Source organism: Magnolia sinica, chromosome 5 (assembly GCF_029962835.1).
Source record: "Magnolia sinica isolate HGM2019 chromosome 5, MsV1, whole genome shotgun sequence".
NCBI lineage: Eukaryota > Viridiplantae > Streptophyta > Magnoliopsida > Magnoliales > Magnoliaceae > Magnolia > Magnolia sinica.
In genome coordinates, this window is record NC_080577.1 from 23981781 (window position 1) to 23996090 (window position 14310).

At 40.1% G+C, this 14310-nt stretch overlaps 1 protein-coding gene across 4 annotated transcripts; it reads left to right on the forward strand.

The window, feature by feature from the left end:
• The first annotated feature begins 5829 nt into the window (after window positions 1-5829).
• Window positions 5830-13856, forward strand: LOC131245780 (uncharacterized). Of its 4 annotated transcripts, none has more exons than XR_009170981.1 (6): window positions 5830-6060; window positions 6166-6291; window positions 11297-11407; window positions 11488-11598; window positions 11785-11952; window positions 13353-13856. XR_009170981.1 is itself a non-coding variant. In XM_058245468.1 (5 exons), coding segments are annotated over exons 1-5 (606 nt in total). In that variant the 5' UTR covers window positions 5848-6059; the 3' UTR covers window positions 13610-13856. The 4 variants fall into 4 exon arrangements, 2 of the variants coding, with proteins under 2 accessions (XP_058101451.1, XP_058101452.1); XR_009170982.1 differs by having other exon boundaries at window positions 5847-6060; window positions 11297-11389; XM_058245468.1 differs by lacking the exon at window positions 11785-11952 and having other exon boundaries at window positions 5848-6060.
• Window positions 13857-14310: the final 454 nt, after the last annotated feature.

Below are 14310 nucleotides of genomic sequence, written 5' to 3' on the forward strand. Positions count from 1 at the left end.
AGCTATATAGATAGCCAACATGTGTACAGATAGCCAACACTTGTGAAGCAGCCAATACGTGTACATTGCATACGTGTACAGCAGCAAACATGGAACCATTAGAATAGAAATGGCGTACAAAACATCCCAGTATTCTTAAAAGGATTGACATCCATACGGCATAAACTGTCCAGATGTTTTATACATGGTAGATGTGATGAAGGGTGGCATGAGATCTTTTGTTTGTAGTGGTCCACCTGATTTGTGGATTTGCCTCATTTTTAACCCCATATCATTACACGATACATAGAAAATAATGAACGGAGCAGATCCCCAAGAAAGCATCATAAGTGGACCCCACCTATCCAACCCAAATTGAAAAAAAATCCTTTCACGGACAAACAGGAATGGGTTCAGCGTTAATGGGTTTTTATCCCATCTCTATGCTCCATATGTGGGCTGTCCAGTCCATAGACCCATTTAAAATTCGGGCCCGTGGCCAAAATTATTTTACAAAACTAATGGAGGGTGTGGATTTATCGACAATTCATCACGGTGGACCCCACTTTGACTTTTAAAATCCAACCGGAAGCTGTTGCATCCTGTAACAGCGCACGCCTATTTCGTCTTCAAGCGAACTTCTACTGAAATTCTCCACCGAAATTTATGGGGCTGAATAGCTGGGGTGTTGTACATTAGCCAATCACATGTACAATACAGCAACTTTATGGATTCTGACTAGTGGGTCCCACCGTTAGTTAATGCCTAAGAATTCTAAGTCTGTGACTTATATCCATAACACACATCCTTAGAATTTATTTATATGACAAGTGATCTGTTGCACATTGTACTCATAATTCTAAGTATGATTTAACTCACATACGTAGAATTGATTTATATTAATAAAAGGCTCTTATTACTGTAATGGATTAGCTAAGAAAACAATCCATTGTGCACATTGTACACACTGATTGATTTGATACTAAAATCATAGACATAATCTTGTCCAAAAAAAAAATCTGAACCGTCCATTTCCCTCATATGATTTTAGGAGTTGGTCCATTATTCCATTCCTAAAGGAAAAGATGGGCCACTTACCTTTTTAGATGATAATAATCGGAGATCCGCCGTTAAATATGCTCTGATACCACTGTTGGGAAGCGCGGAAGGTGAGCCCTCAAGATCTGACGGTCTACACGATGTTTGGAACCTTTACAAAGCAGAAGAACGGTACTCCAACGGCCCGCCTATCTACTACTGGAGCAGATGGAACTATTCACACCTCTGATCCTACGGTATATAGTGGTCCCGGATTGCGATCTATGGATCAGATCGTCCCAAGGACAAGCTAAGATGGACAGACTCTCGTGCACAATGTTTCTCTCTCCGTATACTCTCAGTATTTTGTATATCTTATATTTATGCGAGAGAGAGCGCGTGCCTTTTATAGGAAAGGAGGGGAGATTGGATGAGACCATATCATCCGGTCTTATCCCTATCTCCTATCATAAATCAAATTCAATTTTGAATTTGAAATATAACCGAAAAGGAGAAAGGCCGGAAGATGCCTAAACATGTGGGACCCACCCACTAGTGATTGCTCACCAGTGGGCCCCACTGGCCTACTATTAAAACCACCTATCATTCCCATGCCCATTAATATAGGGATGCACAGGAAGAAAGTCAATTTGTGGGATATCCATTGTGACCCAATGGGTAATTGGATTTGATTGGGCTCCCACACGGATATTGGATATGGGGCCACACAAAGTATGCTTGAAAGGGAATAGGTTTGTGGGGTGTGCCACATACTTTGGTGGTGTGTTGATGTCACTAAGTTCTATGAGCCTGTAATGCCCTGGAAATTGGGAGTCATGCATACGCTCGACTCCTGAGTCCCAGGACATCACTTATATCCGATTTTTATTAATTTACGTTTAATCGGGTTTAATTGCGCAATCTGAAATTTTTTGAACGCTTACCATTGAAAACTTCTTGAGGGCCACTAAAGCTTTGGATCAAGTTGAGATTTTTTCCCCCCCAATCTAGGTCCGTGTGACCTTATGAAAAGGTTGGATTGCAAATAAACATCATGGTGAGCCTTAGGATGGTTTAAACAATGGGCATCATTGTCTCCATTGGTTTATGTGATGTTGTCTACTTGAACTAGTATATCCGTCTCATTTTCTTTTTACACTCTTACGCCACCCGGACTCATACACACACCTATGCCACACAGACACTCAATCTTACCATCTCTGTGTTGAGATAGATGTTGATGATCATTGAGCTATGGAAATGAACCGAGTTGGGTAAGAGCTTGGGTCCTTACTCTTACTCTGGTGGTAGACTCTCAGAAGTATCAACACCTAGACAAGGGTTCGAGTACCCATAGGTGGTGAAATCCCACTACTGCATGAGTGTGTGTGGTGTGCATGCGTGTGTAAAAAAAAAAAAGAGAGTTGGGTAAGAGCTTCTTTGGGTTATCTCTGGGATAAATCCAAAATTCAAGTGGGCCACACAACATGAAAAGGTAGGGAAGGAAATGCCTTAAGTTGAAACCTTCACAAGTCCAATGTAATACCATTTGCCCAATACTGGCTTTGTGGCCAACAACTATTATTGATCAGATCCCAGCACTTGTGTGCCCACTTGAGTTTTGAATCTGGCTACTTTTGGGTTCATACTATAACATGCACTGGAAAAATCGACGAACAGGATGAATTCCTCACAAACGATGCAGTGGGCCCGACCTAGCTTCTGCATCCCTCCTCCGGCATAGGAAATTGTCTGCAATGACATCACATGCACCGCCCTCCATTTCTACTACGCAGATTAGCTACTGAATTCCATATCATTAGTCTCACTAATGAAGTGATGTAATCACGTTTGGGCCTACCATGATGTATGTGCTATATCTACACCATCTATCCATTTGGAGAGATCATTTTAGGGTATGAGTCAAAGAATGTGGCAGATCAAAAGCTCAAGTGAACCACATCACAAAAAAAAGTAGGGATTAAATGCTTATCATTAACAACTTCACAAGTCATAGAACTTTCCGATCAAGTTAATATTTATGTTTTTACTTATTCCGTGTCTGTAGTAACTTATGGATGTCAAATAAACATAATAATATATCTGGATTAACTTATAAATAGGTTGGATCTCAAATAAACATCACGGTGGGGCCAAAAAAGGTGGTTACGTCACTTCAGCAGGACTCCCCATTTCTCATGGAAATCCGCTTCATTCATTACCCATGGCATGCTCGTAGGATGCGGCCTGGGTACTGAGAGCATAAGTAAGTAGCGAGGTGGCTACTGACAATTTGACGTGATGTATGAGATGTGTTTTTTTATCTAAGTTGCTCATCTATTTTTTTATATAAATATTATTATATAGTATGAATCCAAAATTGAAGGAGATTCAAATCTCCAGTGGTCCCCATTATAACAAAACAAAGGCCATTATAACAAAACAAAGGTAATTGTGTCACGCCCCAAAATCCGGGTACAGAGTGTGCACCCTCAGACCTTTTATGGCAAAATAGAAATTTTTAATGGTAAGTGTTCAATCACTGTTCTTTCCCGTCCAAATGACATTTAGAGTTACCTTATTTTATAATACCATAAAACACTATAAAAAAAAAAAAAAAAGAGTATAAAAGGCTTTGAGAGGACACATGCATCATGGTGGGGCTTACATAGTATAGTACTGCCAGTATCCTCCTCCCTACTGATGCTGTCAGTACGCAATCTGCGTCCCCGCGTGTATGTGTTAGTGGCGCTCTTTGATCTCTCCACCACTTACGGGCCTACGGCTTCGTTCGAGTTGGACGCGGATTTCCTGCGAAAGCCTTTCGCAGGAAGTTCCTGCGCTGGGAACCCAGGTGGGGCCCACTGTGATGTTTTTCAGGAATCCGCTCCCTCCATCCGTTTTGTGAGCTCATTTTATGAGAAAAGACTAAAATTGAGAAGGATCCAAGACTCAGGTGGGCCGTACTAAATGAAAAGGTGTTTAGGGAAATTCCTACCGTTGAAACTTCCCTTGGCACGACGGTGATGTTTACATGCCATCCATACCGTTAATAACGTCATTCCTACTGGGATGAACTGAAAACACAAATATCAGCATGATTCAAAACTTCTATTGGCCCATGAATATTTCAACTGTGGACGTTCAATTATCCCGTTTTTGGCCCACTTGAGTATTGGATACGGCTCATTTTTGGCCTCGTATCCTAAAACGCACTCAAAAAACGGATGTACGGTGTGGATTTATCACAAACATCACGGTGGGATCCACCTAGCATCCCAGCGCAGGAACTTCCTGCGAAAGCCTTTCGCAGGAAATCCGCGTCCGTTCGATTCGGTCGAGTAAGTGGGGCCCATGTGGTTCACTGTTCCACGTCGTAAAGGAAGTGCGCCCTTCGAAATACCAACTGTTTAGACGGCACATCCAAATCGTCACACGTGAAAAAAACACAGAAAAGACAAAACAGTTCTTTAGACAGGGCCAATTAACTCTGACATGGACGCGGATTGCGTCCTACACCCGCCGGTCTCCAGCTTGGAACGGCTAGCAGCTTTGAGTGGCAGCTTTGATGCATGGGTCTTATCCACACCGTCCATTCATTTTTTTATATATGATTTTAGTGGATAAGTCGAAATATGAGCAGATAAAAATCTCAAGTGGACCACACCACAGGAAGCAGCGGTGATAATAATTCTCACCATTGAAGCTTTTCTAGGGCCCACCATGATGTTTATTTACCATCCAAGCCATTCATAAAGTAACATAGACCTGGATGAAGAGAAAAAACAAATAACAGCTCCATCCAAAACTTATGTGGCCCCCTATAATTTTTCAACGGTAAGAGTTTAATACCTATTGTGTAGTTGAATTGAGATTGATCTGATTCATTTTTGGATTTTTATGCTAAAATGATACGAAAAAAAGTTATGGACGGTATGGATAAGACCCATACATCAGGATGGCCACTCAAAACTGCTCCCCGTTCTCAGCTGGAAACGCGCGGGGGTACGACGCAATCCGCGTATTCGGACATATATCGCCATCGGTATGGAGTATAACCTTTGGATTTGGTTGTCTTTCAACGACCAATATCGTTTATTATGATGGGCCTCACCTTTGTTGAGGATAGATCAAAGATTACATAAACTATAGCCCTTTGACTATTTGATTTTCCTTTCTTTGAAGATAGACGGTTTATTTAACATTTATATAATCAAAGAGATGAGATATATCAATATAAGCCATTTTTTTTCTGTCCACCATATATTATAATACCCATTATATTAACGGTTTAGATCGTTGATAAAGGATACCAATCGATCAGCTAAGGTTCCAACACGTTCGGCTGCAATCCATCGAGATGTATCCGAGCAAACCTCGCTTGAGTTTGAAACACGGAACGTCTCTGTTAAGGGAAATCCTCAGTGCGATATAGACAGAACCATTTTTTTTAATTGTGACTCGCGGATCATTATCTACCAAATTCGAAGATGAAATCAAGATCCAAGCCGTTCAAAAGATGGGACCCACATCAAGATGGCCTAGATAAAAATGAAGCTATTCTTGTCTTTCAGTAGGATAGACCCAAACATAGAAAATGAACCTTTCGTCATTTACTTCCAAACACATTTTTTTTTTTCCTTCTTACGCGCGTGGACCCCAGCCTCTGTTTTCATCAAAAGGCATCTAAATAGCAAGGCCCACCTGATAAACGACTTGAATCTCTCACGTGTCTCGAAGCCCTTCCCGTGTGAGCGACACCTGAAAATGATAGCCATCAGCATATTCGAACCCCCTTCCAAAAGTTAGGTGGGCTCCGCTCGTTCCATGCCATGCCAAGCATTCAATTCAAAAGCCCACGCCCATCACCACCATCCGTTCTCTTTGTTTTGAAGTCAAGAAAGATTTCATTCCCACTCCATTCCTCTCCATTTCTGTTCGTTTCTTCCCTTTGACTCCGCCTCACACCCGGTTTATATGCCTTGTATTGACTTCATTTTACAGCGTTTTCAATTACCATCTTCTCCAAAACGATTTCTGCAAGTGAATTTCGATATCTTCCTTTAATTTTTCATTCAAATAGAAAGTGTTTTCTGATAGAAATGTTTGTTTCCTGACTTGGGTTTTTCTTCTTTTTGAATTTTGGAGTGTATCCGAGGGTGAAGGTCAAAGGAGAAGAGGTGAAGGAAGGCCCAGTTGCAACACAAGAAGATAGAAGTTCTTTGCTTTTGAGGGTCTTTGAATCTCTCTCTTTGCATGATCGTCATTCGCCGGGTATTTCTTTCGTTGATTTGGGTTATTTTATAATAGCTTTGATTTGTTGATTTTGATAATCTTTTGAAGATTTTGATCCTTTTACAATAGAATGATTATTTGAAATATTTGCCAATTGGGTATTTCTAGTCATGGAGATTCACTAATTTAGCCGTTAAAAAAATAAAAATCTGAATATGTTATTTTGGAGGATATTGTAGTGTAAGGGCCTGTTTGGGTGCCACTTGAAAAAGGAATTCTTTTCATTTTAGTTAATCATAATTACGTATTGGAATAATGATTGTTGGTTATCAAGAAATTTTTTTAATCCTTACCCAAAAAAAAAATTCTCTAAAGGTTGCATCTGGTTTCAAGAAGTATCATGAAATTCCATAGTATTAACTAAATCAGACTGAAATATCATGATATTTGTTGCAGCCAAACACAGCTCAATACATAATTATGATTAACTAAAATGAGTTCACCCAAACAGGCCCTAAGGCTACGTTTGGCCTGTGGTCATTTTAGGAGCAGGGAGAATTTATTTGTGATTTTGGAAATTCTACTCTTAGTACAAAATTCCAAAAGTTGTGAAACGGGTGCCTTTGTGTTGTGTTGGAAAGAAAGAAAGCTCTTTACTCACACGAGTCCCATCCCACGTTTGGAAGATTTAGTAAGAGCAGAATCCAAAAATTGCAAATTATTTTCCTGCAGCTTAGTGAAACACAGCCTTAAGATTGTCAATGTATTTGGTTATTGGTAGATCTTGAAAGTTCATCATGTTATTATATTTGAATTCATCTTGTACTATATTTGGCCTTTCTTAAAAAATTACGGATTTGGCGTATTCTCACCTACATTCCAAACTCTAGACGTGAGTACACAGCTTCTTCAGTTGTATTTTCTTTCATTTCTTCCTAGGTTTATCATGACCTATGATTTATTGGAACCTAGATATAGATATTTGGCGTCTTCCAATTAGTTAGAACTTAGAAGAAGCATATGGGAGCAAGAATTGGAGGTAAGAACATAGAAAATTAGCAATTTTCACTGTCTGAAAGGTTTAGAAAACACAAGACTACCAAGAGGGTGTTTCTCCTGAAGAGTGAATTTGGTAGTTATTGCATTATCAATTAAGCGGAACGGCCATGGACGTAAATGGCGATTATGCTCAAGTTTGCTTGTTTGAAAAAGAGGTGGAAGTGTATTTAATTTATTTTCAGTGCTCCCTCAAGACACCATACCATTGTATCTTATTCCTCTTAATAACATAGGTTAGGGAGTCATTTTCTCCCTAATACACATGTTCTCTAAGTCTATTGTCTCAATAACATAGTATTAGAGCTACAATTTTTTTTAACTCTAGTTTTACTCTTCCTTTCTTCTCTATCTCGAACACTGCTGACTGCTTCTTGCTTGCCATTTCAAGCCGATTCGACATACCTTTTTCATTATGCTCAATGTAGAATGGGATTTATGTACTTCCCCAGCGAAATCCTATTTTAAAACACCGTTGAGGTCCTTTAAAGAGGGTGCAATTTGTATTTGCGCCTTTCAAAATTGGGCATAGGCAGAAGATACATGAGTGGTTGACCATATTTGATTTTGGATAAATCATCATTTGGACTTTCTGTTTGTATTTATCTACTTTTATAGGTCTATATACCGGATTGACCCATGATTGGTCGAGTCGCTTGTAAATTTGCTATCTTGATAACATGCAATATTGTCGAGGTTTGATGTCTGTTGCCCTGATTTAAGTACTCCACAATCGATTAACTCTATTCATCCCGACGAGTTTCAATGAGATATTGTAAATCAAAATTTGGAGGTCTTTTCTGCTCTAGGGTGTGTTTGTTTTCATTGAATCCAATTCTTGTATATGGAAGAGAAGATCGGAATCTACCAGAAAGGAATGCATATGGCTTCCTTGTGGAAAAGTTTTATTTGGTTAGCAAGAGACAATCTATTGGACTTCCCTCAATTATTTTATTTTATTTTTTTCCATTGCACGTGATTGGATTGCAACAAAGAGAGCTTGGATTACTTGAGATTTACATTCAGTGGTTTCAGCGGTGGCAATGGGCCGCGATGAGTTTGGCTTAGCCCAGCACTAGTTCCTTTAGCTCTGGCCCTGGCTCTGTTGCAGGTCTGGGCAAAAAAAGAGGCAAAACCTGTTGTCACAGTGTGGTGGAGAATATCATATCTGCCAACAGACGGTCTGGATGTGATCTGGCAACTGTTCGCTGGACATTGATGCTAGGAAACATTTATGGCCAGTGGCGACTAGTCAGTGAATTGGCTGAAAGGTAGTGGGCTGAGAATGGTAATGGACTGTTGCAACAGCAACACCAAAACGAAGAGATTTAGCAACAGATCTTAGATGCAGCAACATATTCAAATACAGGGAGATGGGTTCGGGTGAGATTCCGGATACGGAGATGGAGATCCAACAACGACATGATGGAGATGGAAGGGAAAAAGGATCTAATGACTAGGAATAGGGTTAGGATCATGGCTCCAATACCATGTCAACTAGGGCTACACTGTGAAAACTTGGTTGCATTGCATTGAGATATCATAAATATATATAACAGACGGCTAAAGCTTAATAGATATCCATCGACATATATTCCTATCTACAATATGTACAACTGTATATACATATTCTACTCGAACATGGGCAAGTGTCCATATTATATGAAGACACTACAACCCTTGATGGGTGGACGACAACAAAGCAAATTGACATGCCCATTCATCATAGTGGGTCTATGGCATATCCAGTACAAAATTGAAATAATAAATTATTGGACATGTAGCATCAATTAGCACCCAAATTAAGGCAACTACGGTATGACACGTGCAACACACGTGGAGAGAGAAAGGGAAGAGAGAAAAAACGGGAGAGAGAGGTAGGGGGAAAGGTTTTAACAGTGGGTGAAGCATTCTCACTCTTTCCCATTTGTGGCCTATTCGATTCGCTAATATGTCTCGTTTTTGGGTTGACTTCCTAATATGAGACGGCACAACAAATGTATGGAGTGGATGTCACATAGTCATTACCGTGGACCCGCAGAGCTTTTATTGCACGGGCTCTCTAATAATACGCTTCATGCGGGCTACGCGCAAAGACGAGGAGAGGTAAGTGCAGGCTACCCGAAGGAAGGAATTGAAAGGACGAAACTCCCTTGGGAAAAAAACAAACCTCACGTATTTTTTGTATTAACATTGTAGGGGTAAAATTAGCGAAATGCTGCTCATGGGTAAAATCTAAGCCGTTTGGTGGCTTTTGAGCTGAAACCTAACTGCATGTTGGACAACAACCACATTTTTCAATTCCCAGAATAACCTAACTTCATTTAAAATGTCATTCTATGTCCATCGAATATTCAAAGTTCTCCGTCCTAGGGAAACTAATTGCAAGGTAAAATTGGCCAAACACTGTTCGCGTTATAATATTACATAAAATTGGACAAACTCTACTCGCCTTAAAGTATACATGTTGAAACAACATATGTAAGCATCAAAGCTGCCATTGACTGCAACGTCAAGCTATGAAGCTCCAAATTCTATACATGGGTCTCCTTCTACCATTTATCAGGCACTGAAAGGACCTTGAAAGGGTTATATAATGTTGGCCTAGAGTTAGCTCCCAAGCTGATCATTGTTCCAGTGTTGGATGGTACATGAAACAGAGATCTGGGCCATCTATTCGGTAGTATGCAATGTCCACATGTTTGTCACACAAAATCACCAGATGTATGTTGAATTTATATAGTGGGGCAGCTGCCCATCTTTCTAATACAAGTTTCTCTTGCCTGATTCACAGACAAACAGTCAGTCTGGTACAAGGCACGTACGCAGTGTAACGTACATGGTGAATGACATGGATCTTTTTTTGGCATCGTTAGCATCTGATGGTAGGGATGAACAATTTTTTGGGCCCTCGCATTATATGAATGCTTGGTGTATCATCCGGGCCCTGATAATCTATCAAATTCATGAATTCTTTCTCAAATTTGAGATAAGAATTTATCCATCAACTGTACAATATTCTTTGGAGAATTTATGTTTGATCCTTTAAACCGACCACATCCTCTAGAATCAGGATAACCCTCATGAGAAGATGTGACCCTGTGAAGATGTGATGTGAGAACCAACATACCTTTGGAAATGTGACTCTGAGAAGATGTAATGTGAGAACCCTCTTCTTCTTGCCATTTTTATCAATGGAGAAACCAATGCCAAAAAGAAGAAGAAGAAGAAGAAAAAGAAGAAAGAAATGCAACATACCTTGATCAAAGATGGAGGCATGCGGTGAAAGAAGACCATGGAGGAACACCATTACGCATAGGAGATTAAGGCAATGACGCCCATCTTGATTGGAGAGAGATGCAATCGGTGGTAATGAAAGTTGCTTTGCAATTGGTGAGGTAGACAAGAGGCGGTAGGTGGAAGTATAAAAGAGGGCAGTCCCTCTTTTTTTAAAATGATAATAAAGGTTACTTGTAACTGTCACTTCATTTCACTACAATGGCGAGGAAATAAAAATCATCCTTTTTGAAGACATATCCACGTTTTTGAGGATACGTTGGGTCGGGCCAAGCTGGGCCAGGCTAAAATGGGCCCTTGCCCAACCTGAATATTGATCAGGCCATGCATGTGAGGACCAAGCCTGTCCATGGGCCCACGCAATAGGTCCAAGCCTGGCCTAAACCTGCTCTGGGTTCATTGAGTTGGGCAAGCTACCTGGCCATTGCCACCCTTAATTCCCTCTAAGAGAAAAAAACACCGAATATTCCCATCATATGGAGTTTTAATACAAAAATGCCCTTCTCAAGGAAAATACAAAATGGGCAGTGTGTCTCTACATCTGAATAGATGACTTTAAGTTTCTAGCACCAGAGTATAAGCCTTGCTACATGTGTTCATGATTTTAATCATTCTTGTACATTTAAACATCTGTTTCCATTTGCCTTCAATCGTGATTCCTGTTTTTCCACTGAATATGGTTTATTTACAGGAAATGAATATCGAGACAATTCCCCTCCACATGCAAGAATTCCCAAGTCCTATGTCCCAATCACACCAATGCCTTCCGTTGCTGCATCCAAAGGTTGGTTTGAACTTCAATGTAATTTACAGTCCTTGATGCTTACCGTGTGCTCATTTCTACTATAGTTTACTTCTAAAGAAGTATTGTCATGTATTTAGGCACTGCAAGACCACTGAAGGGGAAGAACAACAAAGAAATCGATGCGGATAGCAAAACCAACATCAGAGCGAGTTCTGTTCCACGGCCCCGTGCTGTCTTATCAAGCCCTGGTATTCTGTTCATTTCTTTGCTTCTTTATTTTATATTTTCTCGTAACGGGAGACTTTTGTTGTCATTGTGGAAGTGATGTTGGAATCAAACTGCGCGAATAAATCATTCCTCATTTCCATCTAATGTTGGACTCTCAAAGATGGTCTTACATGAACAACTCTTTTCTAACATATGAAACTTAACAGATTTCAACTGCTTGATGTGAGCTAGTCAGAAATTGACACAAACAGAAGAAATCATAGCAGCTGATTCCCTGAAGTATTTGAGATTGCAACATCACATCATCCCCCATTTGGGTTCTTGTCCTCTACACATGGTTAATGTTGTGATCACATGGCCAATCTCCTTTACAGGTCAAGATGCTCTTGATTAACTCATGTAATATGCATCATCATACTCTATGACAGTGATTTTTCATCTTCCCAGATCATTCCAGAAGCCAGGCATTCATATCTGTCTGTTTGTAATTTAACACTAGAGTAATTTAGATGGAGAAAAAAACATTACGGCTTGTTTGGCAACCACCTAAAATCATTTATTTTTATGCTGTACTCAGAAGGGTATTTTCATAAAAATCAGTTTCAGTTTTCAGTCTGGTTTCTCATGTGCCAACTGGTGACACACGTGGAGGATCCAAACTGTCCATGTGTCGCACAATGACATGAAAGTACCATGCACCAAATATCAGGCCCATTTAAACCAATCCTGCCGGACTGTTCATGACCTAGATGACAGGTACGGACAACGATAACAGCACCTTTCTTTACGCAAAAATTCAGTTAGATAATTGATTTTCAGGTGGCATCCAAACAAACCCTTAGTCGATAAAAGATGTTTAATTATAATTTGCATGACACAGTTTAACACCTCAACATGTCCATGGAAACTATTAAAATTTCTTCACATGGTGTAATCTCATGCTGCATGATTGGTGTTTCCACTACCTTTAATCTGCATGCTTTCTGTTATTTCCTCTCTTTCAAGCATGTAAAGGTTTTGCACACGTGTAGGTTGTCTGTATTCCAATTTCAGCATCTATATTACAGCTGTGTGGCTCGTGATGATGTATCTACACTTGAGTTTTGTATTTGTGTAGTGTATACATGTGTTTGTGGTATTGCTTTGTAGACACATGTGGAAGTTACTAGAGAGAGGGTGCAGGTGGAATTCTTTTCTGCCATTTTTTTTTTTGGGAAAGATGCCAAATAATATTTTGTTCATCCAAATAGTATATAGACAAGCCGATATCTTGGATTTGAGTAGTGGTTTTGGATTGCGACTTGCCTGGGAATGAAACTGGTACGACTTGCCCAACTCAGTCTGACTCAGTCCCGTATGGGTGTTGTGCGTGCGACTAGGTCTGACTAGCAAGTATACAAACTGATATCATGGATTTAAGTAGTGGTTTCAGAGTGTGACTCACCTGGGTATGAAACCGATACAACTCGCCCTGACTAGGTCTTGTATCGGTGAGTCTATCCATTTCAGAACGAAACTGATACAGCTCAGATAATCCCGAGTTCTATTTGATGAGTTTTCAAACAGTGGCTGATATACCCATTAAGGTTTTGTTTTTCTCTCCACCCATGAGCCGGTCAGTTCAAAGCAGGTCACCTCTTTGAATGTGTGTGCACGGTTACTTTCAAACGCTGCCTTTTTGTCATTTTGTTTTCTAGTTTTGCTGCTTTCTTTACTTCTTTCACCATGTATTGCAATTGATGCTAACCAAGACCATTCATTACATGGGTTTCAGACAATGATGGGATGATCGGAAGTAGGAACAAGTTATCTAGAGGGAGACATTCAGTCTTGAAAACGCGTAATTCAGATCATGTCACGCTTACTCAGGGCAAGACCATTCTCAAAAAGGACAGTCCCAGCAATACAAGAAGAGTCTCAAAGGAAGCTGATAGTAAACCTCACCCCAAGGAAAAGCATGCAACAGAGCAAACTGTTCCACAGCAGAAAGTGCATCTTAGAAAGGGCAAACCAAGCACGGCAGGAGTATAAGCATTTTGCTGCAGGTTGCAAAGAGGATTTCTTTCTTATCAAGTAGCTCATGCTTTCTACTCATACACGCCCCTTTTTTTTTGGGTCTTGTCTAATGTGTGGTTTTGGATGTTGATCTTTTGGAGGGCACAGCGGAAATGACCTCAAAACATCAAAGAAGGAAGAATACTAACATTATTGACATTGTTACGATGTAATCACTTGTTGTGTTTTATATGAAGAACCATTTAAGATATGATTTGGTTGATATGTCATTGTTCATTTGTTCTCATGATACAAGCAGAATTATGGTTAAAAAAACATGAAAACCTGACTCAACTCGAAACCCAGTCGAGTCAAGTCGATGCAAAAACTTGTATGTTATTCTTAGTTTTTTCTTGTGTTATTAAGGGTTTTGCTAATGTCCCCACCTTCATGGGGGCATTGGCAATGTCCCCAAAGCTTTTGACTGACATGTGGGACCCCCAATCATCAATGGGACAATTGGGACCAAGCTATGGTGCAATTACTCTGATCAGATGATCCTAACCCTGTGAATGAGTCCAGTTTGTTACAACCATGTGTTTTATATGAGCCATTGATCGCATGGTTAGAATCATCAAATGAAAGTAGTACTCTGGAATCCATTTTCCATGCTATTGATTGGATGCTTGGGATCATCCAATTGGTGTGATTTTTGTACCACGGCTTGCCCCTGGTTG